This window comes from Cimex lectularius, unplaced genomic scaffold, assembly GCF_000648675.2.
Source record: "Cimex lectularius strain Harlan isolate CLEC.00 unplaced genomic scaffold, Clec_2.1 scaffold1, whole genome shotgun sequence".
Lineage (NCBI taxonomy): Eukaryota > Metazoa > Arthropoda > Insecta > Hemiptera > Cimicidae > Cimex > Cimex lectularius.
In genome coordinates, this window is record NW_019392813.1 from 2,642,729 (window position 1) to 2,669,368 (window position 26,640).

Below are 26,640 nucleotides of genomic sequence, written 5' to 3' on the forward strand. Positions count from 1 at the left end.
TTCAGTTCTAGACAATATCCAAAACATTTTGCTAAAAAACGTATCACGAAAAGCCATAGCGTTCTGTCAATGTGTTCAAGACAAGGTCTCATACTAGGTTACTTCCTCATTCTCTGGAAAACCTCTAAAGTCTTTCTGATTCTGAAGCCTGCCAGATTACTCAATGATCCAAACAGCTACAGGCAGATTAGTCTGCTTAGCACGCTAAGTAAAGTGTTCAAAATAATGCTGTTAGCTGGGGTCTATTTGGATGTCTACCAGTATCCAGTATGAGCAGTTTGGGTTCAGGACTCACCACTACTGCCCAGTTATCTAGAGTCGTTGATTACGTAACTGGAACGTTTAACCAGCGAAAGCACACTGGTTTGGTTTTGACGGACCAGAAGTCGTTTGACACTATTGGGCATACTGGAGTGATAAACAGTATGATAGACCACAGCTTTCCCCCAAACCTCATTCAAATCATTCACACATATTTATATAATAGAAAATTTATTTGCTGGTGTCCCAAAAGGATCTATAATAGGACCTGTCCTTTTTCTTATATTTGGCAAAACAATGCCAAACTTAACGATTGCAGACTGGCCTTGTATGACCTAGCCATCTACACTTCGTCCTGGAGAGTGGATAGAACAGCCTGCAGACTCACAAAGGTCATGTCATGTATTGGCAGGTTCTGTAACAAATGGAGGATTAAAATAAATCAAATAAAAAAAGGAGTCTATTCTCTTTACCAAGGAGGCAGGCCTGTTGTATCGACATGTCGTCTTCGGGGGTCGGATAATACCTTGGTCTGCTACTGTTAAACTAATGGAGTACTGGGTAAACTAACTTCTCCTATATAAAACCAATATTTTGTATGCTTGCCCCTCATTACATATCATCACGAACATCGCCTCGCCTCGAATTATTACAAACCAAGTTTTTACGGCTGGTGACCTCATCACCCCGCTACACCCGAATTCAAGACTTGCGCATTAACACAGACATAGATTACGTTGTACACCACAAAAAACACCTAGACAAAGTATTTCTTTGAACGGTGAGAGCTAAGCAATAATCAGTTTGTCCGACAACTTGAGGACTGTGACTTGGACTTTGGGTACAGGCATAGGAGAGTGAAGCACTCTTTAGTTTACACCTTGCTTACTGCTTAGGGTTTCTTACGGTTTTTACCCTTAAATTAACTTTTCTTTTGTCTTGCTGTAACACTCTTTTTAAAAATTATTTTCTGAATCAGGAGGTTATAGTACAAACTGCTACTCCTATGTAAATATGCTTAAACTTTTGTAAATATTTTGAATAAAGATTTATATTCTGTTCTAAAGGGGTTTTCTCTTTCCCTTTCAAAAAGTCTACAAGAGAGAATTTCATGGCGCACGTCATCATGAGTATCGCATTCAGGGCTTAAAGCTATTGGACCTTTTGAATTTAAAGATGCATGCAAAAAAAGTCGCCATGACCGGTCATGGTTTGCGTGGCCCAGAAATCCGGAGACACCTTCTTCCCTTTATCTTTCCCTCCCTCTCACTCCCGTCTCACTGTTCTTTTTTCATTCATAATTTTATCTCTCTGTCTAACTTCCTCCCTCTCTCTCTCTCTCTCTCTCTCTCTCTCTCTCTCTCTCTCTCTCNTCTCTCTCTCTGTCTTTCTCTCACTCTCTCCCTCTCTCTCTTTCTCTGTCTCTCCCTCTCTCTCTGTCTTTCTCTCACTCTCTCCCTCTCTCTCTTTCTCTGTCTCTCCCTCTCTCTCTGTCTCTGTCTGTCTCTCTCTCTCTCTCTCTTTCTCTCTCTCCCCCTCTCCCTCTATCACTCTTTTTTTCTCTTTAATTCATCTAATTTTTCTTCTACATTTGTCTTCAGTGTCTTTGTCTCTTTCACTTTCTCTCTGTTTCTTTCTTTTTCTTTCATGTATCTAACTTTTCTTACTTCATTTTTCATCGCGTCTTTGGCCCTCTCACTCACCCTCTTTCTTTCTTTCATTAATCTGACATCTTTCTTCATTTTTCAGCACTGCCATATTCTCGACGTCTAACTCAATCGGAAGTCTTTCCTATTTCCGATTGAATTATAACTGTGACTACAAACTTATGTTAAAAAAATATATAACGAATAATATTTTAATTAATGAACTTTTATCTTATTTAAGTGTTGGCTAATTAGCTTATATTAGAATTTATTTTAGAAGCTTATTTACCTACCTAGCCTATTTACCTGTAGCTTGTGGATTTTTTTTAACTTGTGTCCTTTTGTGTTTCAGGTCTCAAATGTGGACACCCCGCAGTTCCTATTAATTCAAGGATAACACTTTCATCAGATTCTTTAAAACCTGGTACCGTTGTAACATATATATGCGATGACGGATACGAATTATTCGGGTAAGAAACGCTTATTTTTACATACATTTCGAACATTTCTTATACATTTCTTCATAGATTTATAAAATTCAAACAGTTTATGTAAAATATTTACATACACGCAAAACAAAAGATCTTTCAACGTCAATGAATCATATTCGATACTGTTGTGTTAATCGCAAAACCCTTTAATCGGGAGATAATAGATGACCCTAGTTCTTAAAATAGCCTGCTTAACTTAAAAATAGCGTATGATTAAAACAGCCATGTTATTTTTGAACAAGATATGCAGTATAACCGTCAGGTCTTACTGCAGGACACGCCCAATCCGACAACATACTGCTAAAGAACGGTTTTAAATTATTATACTGTTATAACCTAGTTTTCCTACCTACATATTGTAATTACATAAGTTATTCTTATTTTTATCTTTCCATGAGAACGGTTTCAAGGACAAGGCCATTTGAATTTAAATTAGCTCATGTTGGGATTGACAAAAGGTCAGCGCTATGAGAATAGAAAATATATTTTATCTCCCGAGAATTCGATAAATAACAAATTCTTTATTAAAAGAACGAATATAAGGTGTTCATGTATTGATGTCAGTTGACAAGAAGATTAAAGCTTTCCATGCGATAACACAACAGTTACGTTGTAAAAGTTTTGACGTGTTTCAACTTTGGCCTGTTGTTTTAAGAATTGCAAGGAAAGTTTTGAAGGAATCTTGTATTTTGTTTTCAGTTCGCAAACGAGGACTTGCTCGCAGACGGGCACTTGGCAAGAGGAGCTACCGTTCTGTGGTAAGTGGCTAACATTTGGCTCTTCTCCCCTTCTCTGGTTTATGCCTTGCATAAATCACAATGCTTATTTTTTCATTCCTACTATTTTTAATACTGTTTTTATATTCAAGCCAGCCAGTTATATCTTCATAATGGGGCATAATCGGGACAAAAATTAGGTATAATTAGAAAGTATTACGCTTGCCCTATTATCTATTCAAAAGCTCGAGAATAGGCTGGAATAGGTCAAACTTGGCTTAACACTTAACCTTTAACGCATTTTGGCCTATAAAATAGGAACGCTTTGAAACGGTCCATTCAATTTAACGGGATCGTTTACTTACAAGGCACTACGCGAAGTTAATGCTTTTGGACAAATGTTTACATTTACCATATTTCAACCATAAACCATACTTTTACTTTAAATTTGCATAATTCTTCAAGGTTGACTCATGGAAATGAAAGATTTAAGAAATTGCTTTGCATGGTCTGCGATGAGATTAATCGATAATTTGTCGTAAAAAACGACTATATGGTTTATGGGCCGACAAACAGATGAGGTCATCGCCGGACCTCCGCGTGTATTCCTTCTCTTTCCTGTCTTTCTCGCGTATTTTGAACGTTTTTTGAATTTGGTTGTTTCGATCATTTTGATCCTGTAAACTATTTTTGCCAAGTTTCTAATATTTTTCGATGTACTAACGTCCCTTGAAATTTCATTCAAATTGATTGAGAGAGTGACAGCTATTTGAATGCAAATTTTGGTCATTGTTACATAGTTACAATAGTTATAAATACACACTTTGCAATAAATACACATTGTGAAAATAGTATCCATTATATTTCGTCGTCCGATTGATCAAATAACTTCTTTCAATTAATTAATCTTTATGAATGTTTTTGGTTGAGATAAAAACGTCAGTGTCACGAGGGGGATTCGAACCCACGAACTTCGGCTCAACGCCGCTGCTCTAACCACTCGGACACCAACATCCCATCTTAACCTATAACCTTTCGAATTTTCCCTCCTTTTGCCATTTTTCAACTGTTGTAATCAGGATTGGATTCTCGGCGACAAATGAAATGGAAACGGAGAGTATTAGTGACGATATACTTCATTTTACTTATTAAATCCATTATATTACGTGGTCCGATTGACCAAATAGCTTCTTTCAATTAATTAAGTTAATTAGTCAGAGTGGATCGAAGTCACGATAGCTGAAGTGGTACAGCAGCGGGTATTTAGCCGAAGGTCGTGGGTTCGAATCCCGCTCGTGACACTAACTTTTTCATTTCAACCAAAACCTTACATAAAAAGGTTGATTAATTGAAAGAAGTAATTTGATCAATCATACCACTAAATATAATGGATTTAATTATGTTTTGTACTATCGTTTCTAACATAAAAATTAATTAATTGAAAGAAGTATAAATAATAATTTGTTGAAGTCATGAGGGGACGTTTTGACCTTTATTCGGATCGTCTTCAGCGCCTGGGTAAATTACAAAACATACGTTTTTTGGAAAAAATACAATTTGAGAAGTAAATATAAATTTTGAACCAAGTATTTCATACTCACATAAAGTGTGGTGCTATTCTTGTGGCGTCTTATTGGTTTTGTGTGAAAATGTTGTGAATTTGTATTCTGCTTTTTTGTATGAAAATTGTGAAAATTTCTTAGATCATAGGCAGTTTTATTTAATTCAAAGGAAGTCGAGAATGAGGATTTTCTTGATTGGATTTATGATTTGGCATTCAATATTGGAAAGGAAGTTAATTATTAAGAACGATAAACGAAAGAAAGGGAAAAATAAAATTATGGTTTAATAGTACAAAATCAGAATAGTTTATGATATTGGCTACTGATGAGTTTGCATATATATGTTCTGTAATTGATGCTATGTGTCTCTGTTAATGTGAACCATTTCTAAAAAGTTGCGTTTGTATTTGTAACTTCTAGAAAGAAATGTTTTCTTTTCCAATTAACATATGTTTTGTAACTACCCAGGCCCTGAAGATGACCGGAATAAAGGTCGAAACGTCGGCAAAAAAATAAAAAAGGTGTTTTTCTAAACTACCTCATTCTTGACCGCTCTTCATTCAACAAATTATGAAACAACCGGTTACTAAGAAACACACAGTAAAATAATAAAATATACCCTATAAAAAAGTATTTACATCAATGGAATATCTGTCAGCTTGGAGTCGATATTACTGACAAAATATTTAAAAAAGATAATTAAATAGCCAATAAAATAAAATAATATTCCCTGTGTTTTATGACTTAATTATTGGGTTGTCCGGAAAATAATGCAGGATTTTGGTATTAAACAAAAAAAAAGAAACTAGTTACTTTAAAGCAATGTTCTTTAATCAAAATAATNAGATTTTTTTTAATGAAAACTTAAAATCCTGCATTATTTTCCGGACAACCCAATAGAAAGAAAAAGAAAACAAAACCCCTCAAAAAATTATTTAATTAATTTAAAAAATATATATAAATAATAATAATAAAATAAAATAATCTGGTGAGCATAGAACAAGATAGATTTATATACGATTAATTAAGTAAAAATTTCTTCTAATAAATCAAAAATTAAACTAATGTACCAGTTCCCAGCGGTAAAACCAGGCATGATGAGAGAATTTTATTAGCTGCAGGCTTGGCCCTTTTAAAAGTTTGACTAGGTCTTTCTTCCGAGAGCACAGCACAACCCAAATAAAAAGCACGCATCTCGGACAAAATGGTTCATTTAGCCAAAACGTGCACGATGGTTTCATTTTCCCTTGTATTGAGCACATTTCTGTATACCTCTGGCAGCCTATCAAGGGGGTCGAGTTAAAAAACTGAAGTTCTCGAAGTTTGCAGAGCCAGGGGAAATCCCTGTTTTAGTGTTCTTCCATGTTTCTCATTCGTGAAGCAGAACACATCGAAATTTCGGTCAAGCCTCAAAATAAACCTCTCTGTTGTCAACATTCGCTCCAAAAACCTCTTGTTATCGCTAGATCCTATATTGGAAAGATTGCACTGGAATTCTGCCATCCATTCAGAAATGTTGTCTCGAGAGAATCGGAAAGAAGGATATCTCTCTGAGAAGTAACCCCAGTGATCATACCAAAAAAATAGTTTTATTTATTATCTCCTGAGCTGTAATTATCGTGTAGCGGTGACCAGTGATTTTGTAGGGTTTTGCATACAATTTAAAATGAAGGTTTAACGTGTGCAGAAATAAGAGATCAACACGGGTTTCTAAACATAGCATATAATTTGGAGTTCAAGAAGGCAAGGCAAACAACTGCTTGATGAAGTACCTCAACGATTTTTCCAACTGATCATATAATTGAAAACCCCAAACTTGACATCCGTAGATGAGAATGGAACGGCAAACTAAACTCTTTAAATTTGGAAGATAAAGGGAACAGATAATGCATCATGAACCCAGGCGACATAGTATTAAGCGCAAATTTTGCTGCCGAGACTTTCTGCACAGAGAGAAACCAGCCAGTGTTGGAATTCTCTTTTATTCTTGGTAGGGTGGTTAAGGATAACAGGTCGCGAGGCCATCGTCGTTTTAAACGGCATTGAGGATTATAAGAGCAGACGTTGAGGAAAGAGTTTGGGCTAGTGTTTTTTGGTGTAGGGCTAGTTTAGAGTGGAAATTGAGTAACCATATTCGGATCAGATCCTTGACGAATGGGATTTTTAGAATGGCGACGTAGATCGTTGAGGATACGTCGTAGAACTTTGAATTTAAAAGATTAGATTTGTTGAATGTGGAGGATTTGGCCCCAGAGTTCGACTTTGGTATTAAGCACCAGTAGGTGTCTGAATAGACCTTTTCTCTTGTTAAGTTCTTGTATTTTTAATCATGTACGTGGGTTCCATGTAAGACTGCTGAGTAAAACCCAAGGTTTTTATATTATGCGCACTTGAGGGCAGGTTTTGAGCATAAACGTGGCTTTAACCTGATCCACCACCGAGTGCACCGGTCGGTAATCAGGTTCAGATGTTGCATCTGTGGATAGGATTGCGGTGTCATAGGTTGCGAATTGTGTTTCGATGTGTACTTTTCGGCAGTGTAGATGGTGTAAAGTATTGGGCTTAAGACACTTCCTTGTGGAACGCCACCCTCTTCATGAAACTTTTTCAACCACCTATTTCTAAATTCTAACGGTATAGGACGGATGGCCGGAACATGTTTTCCCTTTGGCTCGGTTATAGAGTGAGCAACAGATTCTTTCATTTTTAAAGGTTTAAAATCAATATTTAGAAGGTAATTTTTAAAAGTTTCTGAATATAGGTAGAGTTCTGGCAGAGTGAAGCTTTTTAATTCTTTATACAACTTACACATCGGAGAATTTGTACTACATTTTTAAACTTGTCCCTTATTTTCCCTGCTAACTTTTCTAGATAAAAGGAATAAGTTGTTTTCCATTCATAATCTTTTAAAGTAAACATATATTTTTTAGTATAATGCTTAGGAATTTCGGAAGTCTTTCGTTAGTATGTTGAGCTACTTTCAGTAGATAATTATAGTGGCATATCAGAGTGAACAGTGGCTTTACGTGAGTCTCAAAATGTAAGAATGTTGTCAGGGTGTGCTGAGACGAGTTATATAATTTTTTTACGAAATATCTTGTCTATTTCTAAACTTCGAAACACTGCTTAATCCCCCATACTGTATAGCACATGAACAAGACTGCGTACAGTATTCCCATTAATTTTTTTTTTTTAATTATTAACCACAGAAAATTTATAACGGCTTTTTCGTTTGTTTATTTTTATTTTTAAATGAGCAGAAAACGACAGTGGCATCAATCAGGTGCTTATATTGTGAGATAATTTCGATTTCCTCTTGTTTAGGGGGTTGGAGGCTAACGTCCAAACTATCTTCGGGTATTGCGGACGAGGCGTCATACCCTCATACCAATTTACAATACATTTTTCATATTATTCTCAAATAAAATTCCAAGTGCTATGCCGGGATTCGAACCCAGAACCGGTAGCGTGGCAAACACGAGCCGGAAGCCCTAATCAATCGGTTACCTCGGTAAATAATTTAATTTTGAACGTGAAAGTCAATGGAAAATATCGATTTTTCTTCAAACATTTCAAACAGAATTTGAGGCATATTGATTTAAATTTTATTATATAAATATTCTATTGTTTATTTATTCTATTGACTCACCTTTTCTTAATCTATAAAGATTGGCAAATTGTTGCAAGACAAAAATCAATGGTCTAAAATGGATTTTTTTTAGATACAGGGTGGTCAGCTCATCGTATTAAAAAATTTGGGTGATAATACATCTAAAAGCTCAATTAAAGCCCAAAAAAAGGTACGATTTGTTAGTGTTTATTTAAGAAAAACACGTTTCTTTACATAAATCCCGAATTTTCTCCATTCTAATGTACCCTTTTACAACTTTAGACTTCATTTTTTGATGAAGCGCCAAATTGTATTTTATATTAGTTAAATTTCGTTCTAAAAAAAGTCTATTTACCAAAAACATCGTGAAATTTGCGAAATGGTAATTTTGTATGAACTTCTTTAAACTGTAGCTCCCTTATCTTTATGATTCCCCGCCTTTAAAAATTTCAAATCAGCTAAAAAAATTCAGCATTTTATGAGCTTTCCAACAATTTATTCGAAACCTAATTATTTTGATTTTTTGTGGGCAATTTCAGTTGAAAGTTGGGAAAACGTGGTCATGGTCGTATCCTGGGCATTAAATGTATGACCCGAAAAATTGATTCGGTGTAAATTCTAAAAATTGAGTCAAAAGTTAGGAAAGGTTAAGTGGAGAAATTTTTTTGGAGAAACGAGTTTTTATGAAATAAAACATTAAGAAATCATTCTGTCACAAAAAAAAAATTTAACACGACAAGCCGACCACCTGTATTTGTAAAAAATTTTATAAGAATGACAGATCTACACAGAAAACAAACACTTTGAGCTCTGAAGATGATCTCAATAAAGATCGAAACGTTGGCACGATAAAGAAAACCTTTTTTTAAAACCTACGTCAAACCAGACCGCATCTCCAGATCGCCAAATAGTCAAAAAAAATAATTGCAAAAAACATCGTGAAATTTGCCAAATGGTAATTTTCTATGAACTTCTTCCAACTGTAGCTCCCTTATCTTTATGATTCCCCGCCTTTAAAAATTTCAAATCAACTAAAAAATTCAGCATTTAATGAGCTTTCCATTAATCTATTCGAAACCTAATTATTTTGATTTTTTTATGGGCAATTTCAGTTGAAAGTTGGGAAAACGTGGTCATGGTCGTATCCTGGGAATTAAATGTATGACCCGAAAATTGATTCGGTGCAAAGCCTAAAAATTGAGTCAAAAGTTAGGAAAGGTTAAGTGGAGAAAATTTTTTGGAGAAACGAGTTTTTATTAAATAAAACATTAAGAAATCGTTCTGTCACAAAAAAATTTAACACGACAAGCCGACCACCTGTATTTGTAAAAAATTTTATAAGAATGACAGATCTACACAGAAAACAAACACTTTGTGCTCTGAAGATGATCTCAATAAAGATCGAAACGTTGGCACAGTAAAGAAAATGTTTTTCTGAAACCTACATCACATCAGACCGCATCTCAAGATCACCAAATAATCATTAAAAAATAATTGCAAAAAACCGAAAAATTTGCGAAAAGGTAATTTTGTATGAATTTCTTCAAACTGTAGCTCCCTTATCTTTATGATTCTCCGCCTTTAAAAATTTCAAATAAGCTAAAAAATTCAGTATTTGATGAGTTTTCCATCAATCTATTCGAAACCTAATTATTTTGATTTTTTTATGGGCAATTTCAGTTGAAAATTGGGAAAACGTGGTCATGGTCGTATCCTGGGAATTAAATGTATGGCCCGAAAATTGATTCGGTGCAAAGTCTAAAAATTGAGTCAAAAGTTAGGAAAGGAGAAAATGTTTTAGAGAAACGATTAAATAAAACTTTAAGAAATCGTTCTATCACAAAAAAAATTTAACACGACAAGCCGACCACCCTGTATTTGTATAAAATTTGATGAATTTGGGCACTCTCAACACGACAGACAAGAATGACACATCTACACGGAAAACAAACACTTTGAACCCTGAAGATGATCTCAGTAAAGATCGAAACGTTGGCAAGATAAAGAAAATGTTTTTCTACAACCTGCGTCACACCAGACCGCATCTCACGTTCTCCAAATAATCTTTGATATTTAGGCTTACTTCATCCCTTATAACAAATCCCTTCCTCTTTTTTTTAGTCTGAACTTATGTCTAGTCGAAGCGCTACCAGTTTTTCTTTTAAATGGTCACGATTCGAATACGTGAAACAAGTTATGCAAGTTTTTCCACTTTCCTCTGGAACCAACAGGTTTTATCGTGTTGCACAACGATATATAATGCAAGGAAAATAAAAGGTCGGATGCTCTGTTTGCCATTACATTTCGCTCGTAATTCTTTTTAGAGGTTTTCTTGTTTTCTTTTTTTTTTAATTCGGTTCACATCCTTATTAACTGTTGCGCTGCCAAACAACTATAACCGTTATTTTTTTCAATTCTCGTGTCGGTTGATGACTATTGTTATTCTTACTAACTACTAAAAGATTGGCGGTAATGGCTTTAACTAATCATCAGGGGCAGTTTTGTCGAAATGTAAATTAATTTCTGATATAGTGTTATTTAAGTTTTGACCTCGTGTTGTATGAGATGGTGATGGCCTTTTGTTGTCAACTTTATGTAGGTGGCAAGTGGTAAAAAGGAAACTCCTTTGTCCAGGGCAACTCTTCCGTGTCAATCTAATTCCTTTCTTGTCGCTGTCGTTTCAACAGGTACAGGAATTTAACGTGATTTCTTTATTTCCAACTCAAATAACACCAGAAGGACACAGTTTGAAATTTGTCCCACTAAATCTTTGCGATTTCTTTCAACGGTTTTTCTTCACACGAGTTTTCTTGTAACTGGATAGAATCGAAATCGTGAAAATCGCTAACATTTTACCTTTCTTATTGTCTTTAAACCGTGTCGTTGTTCGAAAGCTCAGTCCGTACAAGGTGTCGTTGCGGTCCAGAAAATCACCTACTTCTTAAGAATATGCTTTGGGAAAATACACACCGTTGCACCAGCCAATCAACTTTCGCTTTGTGACATGTCGGGTCGTTTATATGCAAGGGATAATTAATAGCTAAGTGAGCGGAAACTGCAATGTCAAGCTGTAATATCTAGCTTTCAAAGTTTTCTATGATATGGGTAGTTGTACATGAATAGTTTGGAATTGCTCTATCATTGTCTACAATCTTCGTGGTCTGTCATATTCAATGGTTTTTGGCTGTCAGATATTCGTTTCGCCATTTTCAATGGTCGGTCTTTGTTACATTTTGTCATTTCTGACCCGTCCAGTAGTTAAGTTTTGTCATTTTTAGTGGTTAATTTGTGTGTTATTTTGTCATTTGTGTCCTTCGACTGCTGGTGAAAATGGAAAATATGATGGGATTATCGACTCTGCTCTATCGCCCCCCCCCTTCACCTTTCAATGCTGGTCCCAGCTGGTTTTTGTCCAACCTGAACTTCAGTATTTCATTATTTTCAGTAGTTTAGTGTCTTGTCATTCCACTCCCTGATTCATGGGTGAAAGGCGTATTCTTTCCTCAACTCATCTCCAAACAGTAATGCCGAATCCAGCTGGATTTCATATTTTTCTGAATATTTTTAGTGGTTTGCCTATCAGTTTTTTGTCATTAATGCCCATTGTATTCGTAAAACGTGTAGGGATGTGTAGACGTTTTCGTTGCTCTGTCGTCATCTCCGATCATCTTGAAATGCTGGCCACGGCTGGGTTTTTGTTAGCTATTTCTCATTTCGCAATTTTCAGTGGTTCCAGATTTCGTCCGTCAAGGCATTCGGCATTTCATTATTTCCAGTAGTTTTCGTCTATTCTTTGTCATTCCAATCCTTTGATTTGTTAGTGGAAAAATGATGCTATGTCAGTGTTTTCTTACCTACTCATCTCCAAACAGTAATGCCGAATCCAGCTGGATATTTTCATATTGTTTCTACATATTTTCAGTGGTTTACTTTTTTGACGTTAGTGTCCTTTTGGTTCGTAAAAGATGTAGAGATGGGTAGACGTTTTCTTCGGTAGGTCATCATCTCCGATCACCCTGCAATGCTGATCTCAGCTGGTTATTGTCACTCATTCCACATGTCTCCATTTTCAATGTTCCCATGGATTCTGTCGATGAAGACTTTCGGCATTTCATTATTTTCAGTGGTTTTCGTCTGTTCTTTGTCATTCCAATCTTTGTATTTGTTCATGAAAAAATGATTCTAAGGGCCAGTTTTTGTTTCCTCTGTACTCATCACCAAATAGTATGCCGAATCCAGCTGGATAGTTTCATATTTTTCTGAATATTTTCAGTGGTTTGCCTATCAGTTTTTTGTCATTAATGCCCTTTGTATTCGTAAAACGTATAGGGATGTGTAGACGTTTTCTTCGGTCGGTCATCATCTCCGATCACCCTGCAATGCTGATCTCAGCTGGTTATTGTCATTCCATTTTCCATGGTCCCATGGATTCTGTCCATCAAGACTTTCGGCGTTTCATTATTTTCAGTGGTTTTCGTCTGTTCTTTGTCATTCCAATCTTTGTATTTGTTCATGAAAAAATGATGCTACGGGCCGTGTTTTGTTTCCTCTATACTCATCACCAAAATGTAATGCCGATTCCAGTTGGATATTTTCATCTTTTTCTGAATGTTTTCAGTGATTTCCCTATCTGTTTTTAGCATTAGTGTCCTTTTGTTTCGTAAATGGTATAGGCGTTTTCGTTGCTCTATCATCTTTTCCGATAACCCAGAAATGCCGATCCCTGCTGAGTTTTTGCCAGCTATTTCACATTTCGCCATTTTCAGGGTTCCATGGATTTCGTCCATCAAGACATTCGGCATTTCATTATTTCCAGTGGTTTTCTTCTGTTCTTTGTCATTCCAATCTTTGAATTTGTTAATGAAAAAATGATTCTATGGCCAGTGTTTTGTTTCCTCTATACTCATCACCAAACTGTAATGCCGATTCCAGCAGGATATTTTCATATTTTTCTGAATATTTTCAGAGATTTGCCTACCTGTTTTTTGTCATTAGTGTCCTTTTGATTCGTAAAAGAATAGGGAGTGTTGTCATCCCCAATCACCCTGAAAAATTGATCCCAGCTGGGTTTTGTCAGCTATTTCACATGTCATCATTTTCAGTGGTTCGTTTATGTGTTATTTTGTCATTCCAGTCTCTGATTCGAGGGCGAAAAGATGATTTGAAGTGTAGATATTTTCTTTGCTCCATCGCCACCTCTGGTCATAGGAATGTTGGAATGTGGATTTGGTCATTTTTATCCCCTTGATCTATTATGAAAAGGTGGGAAATCAAAGGCCATTCTCTTTTATGCAGATAACGTCTTTGAACCCAACGGGATCATCCCTCAACCCGATCATCGGACAGGATTGAGCAATTAGAGGGTCCGTAATGTCCAAACGATTTATTTCCTCTTTACACAATTGTCTACTCTGCCTTAACCGTACAGCCTACTTACCTCTCCTTCAATTGACCCAATACCCAAGGAACCGGTTGAGGAAGGTGGCGTAAAAAATTGACAAAAAACAATATATGTGGACACAGTTCACGGTCCGAGCCCGAGCTGATGTCCGATTGAGGAAAACACACTTGGAAAAATCCAGCCTGACATGACAAATGTTGTAATATGATCCACCTATATTTTTTTTTAAATAAGTCATTATAAGTAGAATAGTATGTAATAAACCTACACTATAAATAATCATAGTCCTCATTTACGGTTAAAGATAGTCGGAGTTTGGATTTTCACCCCGACAGTTTACCAGATGGGCTGACCCATCCTATTACAAAAAAATTGATAAAGGTAATTATGTTTTGGGATCTTCCTGTTCATAAAAAGGCGTTTGACTTTGTTGATCAGTTTGTCATTGGATTTTCACCCCGAAGTTTTTTCACTCCCCTGTGTGCTGTCCATGGGGTTTATACATTAGGGGAGTTCACTTACCGGCAGGCCGGAGTATCTCCATTAAGCCAAATGCTCAGGAGATCATCGCTTTCCAACCAACTGGGCTCCAGGGGCTTTCGACAGCTAGGTAAATTCAGCCCCCAAATATACAAAAAATAACCTACCCTAAAACTAACTTCTATAATGCAGTCGCGCAAATAAATACATTCACTTACCTTGCAATCATTCTGATTATTCAGTGAAGTACACTATATTCCTCCATCGACCTGCTAACAATATTAAAAATCTTATCTAAATTAGGGTCGATGGTGTATTTTTATAAATATTACACCATAAACCTTAAACACACTGCTGGAGCGATGGTGACATTATATTTCACCCTCACCACTCACACTAATAAATACATGCACACAAACAAAACACATAAAACAGATCTATATAAAATAAAAAACTACATCGTCTAAAAAGTGAACAGGGGAACCAAAAACTCACTACTGTGCCCGAGAACCATTCTTAAATTCGACGGCATGCCTACACGCTCTCTGTAAGGATCCTAGACATGACAAGCTTCTATTATGTGGGACACATCGAGCAATCTCTGCATAAGGGGCAACTGACTTTGGCCCAGGAGCAGGTGCCCGTGTGTCTAAATACAACTACATATAATCTATGTTTCTTGGATATGAAATGTCTCGTAAAAATATGTATGAAATTTAAAAAAAAAATCTCTTTTTTTAAGAATTTAAATATATATGGTGACCGACGTTATGAGCTCCACCAACTTTTTTTTTAATTTAATCAAATACAAAATACACGTATTTCATGGTTTCTGATGTACTTTTTTACAAAATGGTTTATTTTGGATAATACAAATTAACTTTTTACCAAATATTGGCCACATAAGGGGCAACTGCTTGGACTTTGGCCCAGGAGCAGGTGCACGTGTGTCAAACGTGTACGACCTATTCTTAATCGGGTAAGGACGATTCCTCGTTTCCGGCTTAAAAGTATTTTATTGGTCTCATACAAAGATAGGTATTTTTGTGTAATATTTTTTACCAACTTAAAACTTATAGGAGGTCCGAAGCCGGTCAAATACGGTAAAAGGATATCAGTTCTAGTAAAAATAATTAGGGGAACAACAAAAAGGATTGTGGTGTTTAGTGACCGTTAGCCAATGATTATTGGAGATCGTCAGGTGCGGTCTGGTGTGACGTAGGTTTTAAAAAAAAAATTTCTTTATCATGTCAACGTTTCGATCTTTATGGAGATCATCTTCAGGGCTTAAAATGTTTTTTTTCCGTGTAGATGTGTCATTCTTGTCTGTCGTGTCGAGAGGCACTGAAGATGATCCCAATAAAGATCGAAACATTGGCACGATAAAGAAAATGCTTTTCTAAAATCTACGTCACACCAGACCGCATCTCACGATCTCCGAATAATGATTTTTTTTATTTACGTTTTTTCGAGTGATACAACTACATGTTATCTTTGTTTCTTGGACATACAATGTCTTGAAAAAATGAGTATTAAATTTTAAAAAATCCTATTTTTTTAACAATTTAAATATACAGGGTGAAACATATACGTTATGTACTCCAACCACCTTTTTAGAATTAAAGAAAAAAATACAAAATACACGTATTTCATGGTTTCTGATGTACTTATTTACAAAATGTTTATTTTGGATAGTACTGATTAACGTTTTACCAATTATTGGAGAATTCTTTCTTTTGTTCAAATGGGACCCTATTACTTTTTCCACATTTTTGATAGTGTTTATTCTCTCGAAAAACTTATTAAATAAATTCTAATCGGACGGACCTTTGATCATTTATCCCCAATATTCTGTGAAAAACAAAAAATTGGGAAAAAATTTACTTCTAAATTGCCCAACTTTTAAAGAAACTGTTCAAACAGGGCACCCCCTGTGACTACAAAGTCCGAAGCTCTGGTCATTCAAGCTCTTATGGAGGCTGGTTCTAGGTTTAGACAGGCTAAGTTTATTCTTTCTTTCAGATCGTCAACCGAAATTAGGGGATCACAAGTTTCGCAGATCTTAGTTTTTAGGTATCTTTACAAAACATAATCCATCGGAGTTAGATCCGGTGATTGACATTGCCATTGGATCGGACACCGTGTCCCAATCAATTTTCCATTAAACTTTCCCTCAAGGTAATTTGACAACCCTCGCATTATAAGCTGAAAATCTTGCTGAAAGTAAATATCTAACCAACGTCGCAAAGGCTGGAACAAGCAGAGCTTGAATGACCAAAGCCAGTGATGGTGCCCAGTTTGAATAGTTTCTTTAAAAGATGGGTAATTTAGAAATACAATTTTTTTCGTCAATTTTTTGTTTTTCACATAAAATTGGGAATGAATTTTTAATGGAATGCCAGATTTAAAAATTCTGTTTTTAAATTTTTTCAGGAAAGTAAACACTGAATAATGTGGAAAAGATGTAATAGGGTCCATGGAGAAAGTAGTGAGTTTCTGGGTACATAGGTGTATTTTATGTGCCTAGTTTGTGTGCGTGTATTTATTAGTGTGAGTGTTGATGGAAAGGCATGTCCGATTTGTAAATTTTTTTAAATATATTCAGAGGACACTATAAAAAATTTGGAAAAAAGTAATAGGGTCCATGGAGAAAGCAGTGAGTTTCCGGGTATATAAATGTATATAGGTATGTTTTATGTGTTTTGTTTGTGTGCGTTTATTTATTAGTATGAGTGGTGAGGGACTGATGAAAGGCATGTCAATGTCCGAGTTGAAAAAAAAAATTAATTTCACTAATTTCGTGGTTCGCTTGACCAATTAAATCATATCAATTAATTAAGGTTTTTAGTTGAGATGAAAAAAAGCTAATGGCACGAGAGGGATTCGAACCCACGACCTTCGGCTAGATACGCCGCTGCTCTACCACCTGAGCTATCGTGACCTTGATCCTGGTAATTGGTCAAGCGGACCACGAAATTAGCGAATTTAATGAATTAAAATGAAGTACACTTCACTAAGGCTCTCCGTCGCCATTTCAATTGTCGTCGAGAATCCAATCCGATTACACGCATTTGAAAAATGGCAAAAAGGAGGGAAAACTCATAAGGTGGGGTTGAGATGGGAAGTTAGTGTCCGAGTGGATCGAGTGGTAGAGCAGCGGCGTATCTAGCCGAAGGTCGTGGGTTCGAATCCCTCTCGTGCCATTAGCTTTTTTTCATCTCAACTAAAAACCTTAATTAATTGTAAAAAAATTAATGTATTCAGGGGACACTATAAAAAATATGTAAAAAAAGAAATAAGGTCCCATTTGGAAAAAATACTTGGTTGGTTTATTCTGCAATTTTTCGAGACAAACAATCAATCCATATTAGCCAAAATGAAGTACATTAGAAATCGTGAAATACGTGTTTTTTATTTTTTGTAATTTGCCTTCATTAAAAAGTAGAAAAAAATGTGGCTGGAACACATAACGTCTGTCACCCTGTATATGAAGGTAAAGTTGAAACTTAAATAAGATAGATAATGTTTGTATACTTTCTACTTTATCTTTCTTATTTTCGCGGCGAACCAAATGAAAAATATAAGTAACTTTCAAGCCAAATATTACGGTGGGAAATCGGCCTGCAATATTAGCCATTTTTCTCTGCCAAATCCGTTTATTTTCAAGGAACTACTTAGTTATATGCTATATATATTTTACTGAATAATACAGCTGGGAGACGTTTACTTTAAAAGCATTATTGAAATTCAAGATAGAAGAACTCAACTCTGACTATTTCATAATATATTATATTTTTCTATACACTATACAAAACCGGACAGTCATTTACATTTACTTTCCATAAAACTATGTATAAAGATTAATAATTGGCTTAAAATGAAACATTAATAACTTGTTAGGGGGGCGTCGGTGGCCGCAACGGTTTAGGCGTTGACACGGCGCTCATCACTGTAAGGTAAAGGTCCGGGGTTCGAATCCAGTCGCCCTGCTTTGTTCCGAATCCGACATACTTACAAATGAGCTTTGTTTCAAAAACACCCCGAGGGTTGATATAACCTCTGCTGTCGCAAACCCTCGTAAAAAAATTAATAACTTGTTAATAGAGTGGTACTAAGCCTTTTACACTCTCTAGATCAAAAATAAGCAAAATCAGTTCAATTTCATTCTTTCCAGAGCCAACTTGGCGAGTAAATTAATTGGTTTTCAATATTATTGTCTTTTATGATATAATAAATTTGAGTTTAAAAAAAAATAAAAATAAAAAAAGCATGGTTTTAAGCCCGCCCGGGCAGATACTTTGGCCGACGGCGTAGTGTCGGTTACATAGCCCAAGTCTTGGGTGTGCCGCGCTCTACCATCCACGATGGTCTATAGCGGTTTAGGACCAACGCAAGTATCGTTCGAAGAAAAGGGAGTGGTCGACCATGTACGACGGCTAGCGACGATCGTTTTATGGTTCTTACCGTACTACGGAACCATCATCCAACGGCTTCATTGATAGGTAGTCAACTCCAAACGGTCCGTAATGGTGAGCTCTAAAACACAAAAGGTTTCACGATAATAGACGATCCCGCACCAGGTTTCTACTACTAGAGAGGCATCATGTAGTATTTGCAAATCAGCATCTCGCTTGGACATTCAGATTATACTTGGATACGTGTATGGTGAAGAAGCTGAGGACGGTTTTCTTCATGTGCCATGCATGAGTCCATAGCCTTTTCAAAGGCAGTCCACTTATGGTGTGGAGACCAACTGCAATGAACGCATCTTTGACTGCGCTACGGTACATTGAGGACGTTCTTCTGGAAGCTATGTTCCCATTTACTCCATTTATTGAGGAAAACTTTGTACTGATAATGCTCGATCACATATAGCTCGAGTTGTCACCTATTACTTGGCGGATGTAGGGAATAGCAAAATGAATTTGCCAGCACGTCCTCTTGATATGAATTCCATAGAGCACGATAAAAATATATATAGTTTGAAATAAACAACAAAATCTGTCTGGCTTTTTGTCTTTGGGTGTATATTTCTTTTCATGGTCTTCTTTTCTTGGTCTACATATACCGATGAAAACATTTATTAACAATGCTTTTCAAAGGGAAACTTGTCATTAGACATATACATCATGGAAACCGTTCGTCATATAAATAGACCCTTAACAATTGGTGAAAACATTTGAATATTTAAGTTGTTGGAGGGTGAACTCTCAAACTCTCTCGCGCGCGAAATCATACAAAATAACCCGACCAACTCGTAAATAACGAAAGTTAAACATTTGCTTTGTGGAAAATATTACTTCCACTTTTGAGAGACGGCGGTCCTTTGAAATAAATAAAGCAAACAGGATTTACAGCACAAGTTCTTTAACGCAAAGATTCAACCTTTTGTCTAGACTTCGTTGGGCGCAGGACCTTTTTTTAAACTACACTTGGCCAAATAAATGGTCTGTGAGCAATTTCAAGAATACGGAGAGCTTTTTAACCTGGTTTAAACAGTTCAATTGAACAATAATTCTTTCAAATATAACGTACACACCGTTCATTGAATGAAAGATATAAATCATAATTATGAGATTTCACTATATGGTCTGTTTACCTACGTATGGCAGACGCCATCTTCAATGTTGGGTCTATGTGATTTCTGTTCTTCCCTTTTATATGTTCGTGAAAGTAGAGAGTGTATATCTTTTATTGTTCCTGTTGGTCCTTGTGACCGTTGTTTTTCATTACATCTCTCCCCTCCACAGAAACCATTCACACCCAATGACATCCCATTTCATAAGACTTGTACCACTAATAAAAGCTCCTAGTTTTGATCTGATGGGTGAAAAAATCCTTCGACACCTTCCTAAATATTGTAGAACAACAAACTTCCAATCCAGCTGGAAAGTCAATGCCTCATGCCAATGATTTCAAAGCCTAAAACACCTCCGTCGTCCTACCGTCCAAGCACCTTCTGTTGTCTATAATGAGTAAAATTTTAGAAAACCTTCTTAAACACAATCTCCCCAAACAAGATTCTTCGTTCATATAATCTTCTCCCTGACCACTAGTTTGGGTTCAGACGTTCTCATTCCACTGGTTGTCTGTGCCATCGCGTTATAGAAATCATCTCCACCGACTTTAAGCAAAAGGAGTACTGCTCCGGTGTATACATAGATGCAAGGGTACCACAAGGAAGTATCTTTGCACCCATCCTCTACATCCTCTACGCAGTATGCACCGCAGACATTCCTACCCTTCCTGAAACGATCCTTACCACCTTGCGGGTGATACCGCCATCCTTTGCTCTCATAAAGTTCCTGTCATCTCAACCAGAAACCCGAGTCCCTCTTGCGGCAACTGTTTAAAAAAAAAGGATAAATAAAATTTAACATTTCTCGCAAGGTGACGTCTCGAGCTCTGGTTGCTGAGCAGCATCTATGTCACCCCTATGGTCGCACGTTGGGCATGTTAAAAAAAAAATTAACAAAAAATTGAAAAAGTGGAAGTGGCTAGGGCTCAAAGCTGATGTAACAAAAAACCCATTCATGTAACATCCCTAGAAGTGGTGCAAGCTTTGGAATAACCAACGCTCCCATCTACTTCAATACCACCAGCTCAGTAGTCCTCTAACTTGGGCTGTACATTGACACACGATTTACGAAGAACCTACACACACGACTCAAAAGATAGAACTGCACAGTTGATTCTGTCTTCTTAAAAGATTGCTGGGCAAACGATCCAAACTGATTCTACAAAACAAACAACTTACTTATTATGTACTATTTTGAGACCCAATTGTAACACGGCGTCGAACTTTGGGGTTCGCCAAAACGTTCCACAACCTCCAACGTATCCAATCCCTACAATCCAAAATTCTCCGAACCACAGTCAATGCCCCTTCTTATGAATCCAATCTTGCCATTGGATTGGTCTTCATAATGATCTATCGTCGAATTAGGTCAAACCGCTGTAAGAAGGTTCACAAACAATTATCAACACAATCCCTCATGTCAGAAATCTTCACGGCACCCTTTCCAAGTTTCAAGTTTCTACTCGACGGCTAAAGCATCACTGGCAACGCGACCTCCTAAGTAACAGTGAAAGTGATACACGCTAATGTGTATGAGGGACTATTTTAAAAAGAAAGATAGCTTATTCTCCAATAATTGGTAAAAAGTTAATATGTATTATCCAAAATAAACCATTTGGTAAATAAGTACATCAGAAACCATGAAATACGTGTATTTTGTATTTGATTAAATTTTTAAAAAAAGTGGGTGGAGCTCGTAACGTCGGTCACCATATATATTTAATTCCCTAACTTCGTGGTCCGCTTGACCAATTAATTGTAATATATATATTTAAATTGTTAAAAAAAGAGATTTTTTAAAAATTTCATACACATTTTTACGAGACATTTCATATCCAAGAAACATTGATTATATGTAGTTATATCTAGACACACGGGCACCTGCTCCTGGGCCAAAGTCAGCGCAGTTGCCCCTTATGCAGAGATTGCTCGATGAGTCCCACATAATAGACGCTTGTCATGACTTGGATCCTTACAGAGAGCGTGTAGGCATGCCGTCGAATTTAAGAATGGTTGTCGGGCACAGTAGTGAGTTTTTGGTTCCCCTGTTCGCTTTTTAGACGATGTGGTTTTTTATTTTATACAGATCTGTTTTATGTGTTTTCTTTGTGTGCATGTATTTATTAGTATAGTGCATGTAGTGTGAGTGGGGAGGGTGAAATATAACGTCACCATCGCTCCAGCAGTGTGTTTATCCATCGACCCTAATTTAGATAAGATTTTTAATATTGTTAGCAGGTCGATGGAGGAATATCGAATACTTCACTGAATAATCAGTATGATTGCAATGTAAGTGAATGTATTTATTTGCGCGACTGTATTATAGAAGTTAGTTTTAGGGTAGATTATTTTTTGTATATTTGGGGGCTGAAATTACCTAGTTGTCGAAAGCCCCTGGAGCCCAACCCGTTGGTTGGAAAGCGATGAAAAAGGTGGTTGGAGCACATAACGTATATGTTTCACCCTGCATATTTAAATTGTTAAAAAAATAGGATTTTTTTAAATTTAATACACATTTTTTCAAGACATTTTATGTCCAAGAAACAAAGATTATATGTAGTTGTATCACTAGAAAAAACGTAAATAAAAAAATGATTATCCGGAGATCGTGAGATGCGGTCTGGTGTGACGTAGGTTTTAGAAAAGCATTTTCTTTATCGTGCCAACGTTTCGATCTTTATTGAGATCATCTTCAGCGCCTCTCGATACGACAGACGAGAATGACGCATCTACACGGAAAACAAACACTTTAAGCCGTTTTCTTTTCTGTAGTGTTTTAATTCCTTCCTTTGATAAATAGATTTGTTAATACGTTTTTTTCCCTATGTATTTGAATGTGGTCCATTTAGTTATTTTGTTGCTAGATTTAGTAGGACTAGAAAATTTATACTTACTTCTACTATTTTACTACTATGTTTTTACTATTTTCTAATTCTGCCACGACGATATAAAAGAGACTTCACAGAATCACTCAGACTTAACAATAAAGATGGTGAAATGCCGTACGCGTCTGTCAGACGAACACAGCGAGGGTAGACGGACCAGAATGGCCGATAACGACCTAATTAATTAATTAAATCATAAGAAGTATTTCCCAACGGTATGAAAAATAGGAACTAGAATTATTAGTCACAGACCGACAGCCAACGACTTTTGTGTAAAATTAAAATCGATACGAGGATACATGTAATGAAGAGTCACCAGTGCAGAAACAGAGAGAGCGGGACTTCGAAAGTGAACTTTGGGAAAATTCCATTACAAATTTCCACATTACAAATGTAATCAGAAGTTCAAGGGATTTCGTAATCAAAGCTTGGAATATTCACGTGTGACGACTTCCTTCCAGTTGTAAAACTTTTAAAAGATCATTTTAGGAAACGTTAACTGGGAGAACATTTTCGGTAATCGCTACTTCGATAACCTGATGTTTTATTGACTAATTTACGAAAGAGTTGAACATGGACTGTGAAAAATACTGTAAACCCTTGAAACATCTATTGTAAGTACGATACAAATTTCACAACTACTTGGGTCAATATAGGCTGAACTCTTCATCTATCATCTCTCCACAGTGTACTCCTCACGCGGACATGCAAGAAACACTACACACAGAATCAATAATTATCGACCTGGATCTTCCTTTCACACTCCCTCTTAAACCTTTCACCCCAAATAACTTGAAACAATCCATCTTCCAAAGACAAAACACCTGCATATGACTTGATAACCAACGCCTTTCAACTTCCTTCCTTTGGAAATTTTCTATCGACCTTATGATTCACAAACCAATGATCAACTGATCACCCGACCTCCTACCTTCTCATCCTTGGAAAATACTTGAGAAGCTTCTCGTTATCAACATGCAGATCTAACACTTTTAAACCATATTCCTGACCAGTTCACTACCACTATAACTTACATCAAAGCACATCGTAGACAGACCATCCTTGAGCTGGAAGAATGTTGTCTTCCTAGACATCTCTCAAGCAATGAATGGGCTCTGCTATGTAAAATTAAGATATTACATCCCAGTAAACCTGTATATAGGTTATGTGAATGGAACAGATTGGGTCGGTTTAATCAGGTACTGTAGAGAAGCTCACAAAGATTGTATCAAAAAATAATAGCTTACAACTATGTATCTACCTAATAATAACAACAATAATCATAATTATTTGGAGATCGTGAGGTGGGGTCTGGTGTGACGTAGGTTTTAGAAAAACATTTTCTTTATCGTGCCACGTTTCGATCTTTATTGAGATCATCTTCAGAGTCTCTCAACACGACAGACGAGAATGACACATCTACATGGAAAACAAACACTTTAAGCCCTGAAGATGATCTCAATAAAGATCAAAACGTTGGCACGATAAAGAAAATGTTTTTCTAAAACCGAGGTCACACCGGACCGCGCCTTATGATCTCCAAATAATCATTGGCTAACGGTCACTAAACACTACACAAATAATCATAACACAATAATAAATAAATAGATAATTCGATAAACAAATTAAAAAATTTAAAAAAATGAATAAATAAATGGTCAACTCTCCTGACTGCCATGGCCATGGAGATAAATGCTACTCATTGCATATTAACTGACAGACAAAAAATTCCACCCCTTATAATATAGCTTGATTTGTATATATTTTTATACGAGCTAGGTTGAAAAGGTTGGCTCTGGGAAAAATTAATTTTTTCGCCTTCTCCACACTCTTTCACGCAAATCTGGAGATCACGAGCAAATGTACACTCATCTGAAAAAAGTACAAGACCAATCGTCCAAAGACCAATGGCTGTTGTTCTCGAGCAAATGCGAGCCATGCAACTCTGTGTTCTGGTCAATTCTGGTCATTCTGCGAGCAGTTCGATCCTCTTAAGGGGCGAAAAGTCATCAGTCCATAGTGATTTTCTTCGAGCAGTTCTGAAATTTTGACACCTTGAACTTCCTGGAGGTGATGAATCGCTTGAACAACAGTAAGGTGCCGGTTTCGCCAAGTCAAAAAACGGTCATCCTATGGTTCTGTTACCCTAGAGGAAAATCCAAGAACATCATATGGTTCACAGTATCAACGTTTGCTGTGGACTTCTCGGAAATAAATTAATTTGGCCTTATTTTTACGAAAATAATTTAATTGGTGCTCAGGTCCTCAAGGTTTTGAGGGAGGTTTTACCAACACTATTATATGATGTTCCTCAGCAACAACGAGAAAGAATGATTCTCCAGGTTGATGGATGCCCCGCGCACAATTCTTTGCAGGTGAGACGTTATTTGAATCGTCACTTCCGGTATAGGTGGATAGGACCTCATGGCCTCCTCGGTCACCCGATTTAACTACACTTGACTATTTTCTGTGGGACCATGACCAAAAGAGTGTTTATGCCAATCATAGACCAGCAACCTCAGTTGAAGAACAGCGGCAAAGGATAGAAAATTCTTGCCAATCCATCTCCCCTGACTCTATCGTTCTGAGCACCCGGTGAAGAGTGGGTTCAAAAGAGTAAATCATTGCATCTTTACTTACGGCAGGCAGTTGAAACATGAAATTTGATAAATAAATAGCAAACTAAATGACTGGTTTTTTTCAAACTTTTTGCCATAACTTTGTCATTTTTTAGCCAATTTAAAATCCAATTGCACAGATATTTCCTATAAAATGATGTGACAGGATTTATAGGGTCGTATTTGGCAATATAATATTTGCAGTCGAACTGGGCCTGAAGTACCCTATATAATTTTTCTCCAAAAAAAAGGTAAAAATTTGAAACTTGACTAAAAAATATTAAGCTTGTATTATTATTATTCGGAGATTGTGACATACGGTCTGGTATGACCTATGTTTTAGAAAAAACATTTTCTTTATAGTTTTTTTTTTTCCAAACTTGTTGCGATAATTTGGTCATTTTTTGACCCATTTAAAATCCAATTGCACCTTTGTTTTCAGCGTAAAAATATCATTCAAAATGATAAAGTTGAACTGGGCATGAGGTACCCTGTATAATTTTACCTCCAAAAAGGTAAAAATTTGAAACTAGACTAAAAAATATTAAACACCAATTTTTTTATGAGAAATTCAGCCGGGTCTTCTAAAAAGGACCCCCTGTATATACATGTAAATATATTTGTTTATTATAAATTTATGTATTAATAATGTAAAGAAAGAATTTTTGATTTAAAATATATTTAACCCTGGCCATCTTCTACGAAAGAGACCGTTTGGATCCTTCTTCCGTAATTGAATCAATAAATATTTGTATAAGCAACTAACTTTTTTAGGAAGTACTATAATCATTTTACATGGTACAATACATAAATAAAATAATATATAGTATTATTTTATACACATTTTACCTTCTTGACCTCTGTTGGTTATTCGTTGAGGGGCACGAAGGCACGCAAGAATGGCACACTTTGAGCCCTGAAGATGATCTCATTAAAGATCGAAACGTTTGCACGGTAAAGAAAATGTTTTTCTAAAACCTACATCACACCAGACCGCATCTCACGATTTCCGAATAGTTATTCGCTGTTTTGTACATTTATTCATGATGTATATCATATTTATAAAGTTTATAAAAAAAAATAAAACATACACTTTTGAGAAAACCGGGGGTAACAGTAGTAAGTTTACATTCTGACCATTTACAGGATTTTTTTTTAATAGAAAAGATAGTTTATATAAGATTTTAAAAATTATTTCTAAAAATAATACACTGTTCAAATAGAACGTGAGAATTACCTTCGAGGAATAATACGTGAAACACGAGTATTTGGCGAAAGAGAAAGCTCGTCCAGCGGGTGGTAGAAGAGGCCACGGAGGAAATACGGCGACTCCATAATAAAGTTGCTTTTTTCAAGCCTTGTGGAAATAAACTTTTGAACACACCCTTAAAA

General features: G+C 36.2%; 1 protein-coding gene across 1 annotated transcript in view; it reads left to right on the forward strand.

Moving 5' to 3' along the window:
- LOC106664312 (CUB and sushi domain-containing protein 3) overlaps positions 1 to 26,640 on the forward strand; it is a 156,821-nt gene that overhangs the window by 114,022 nt on the left and 16,159 nt on the right. The window contains exons 2-3 of the mRNA XM_014389929.2: positions 2,260 to 2,377; positions 3,098 to 3,156. Coding sequence (XP_014245415.1) covers positions 2,260 to 2,377; positions 3,098 to 3,156 — 177 coding nt within the window. The remainder of the gene's footprint in view (positions 1 to 2,259; positions 2,378 to 3,097; positions 3,157 to 26,640) is intronic.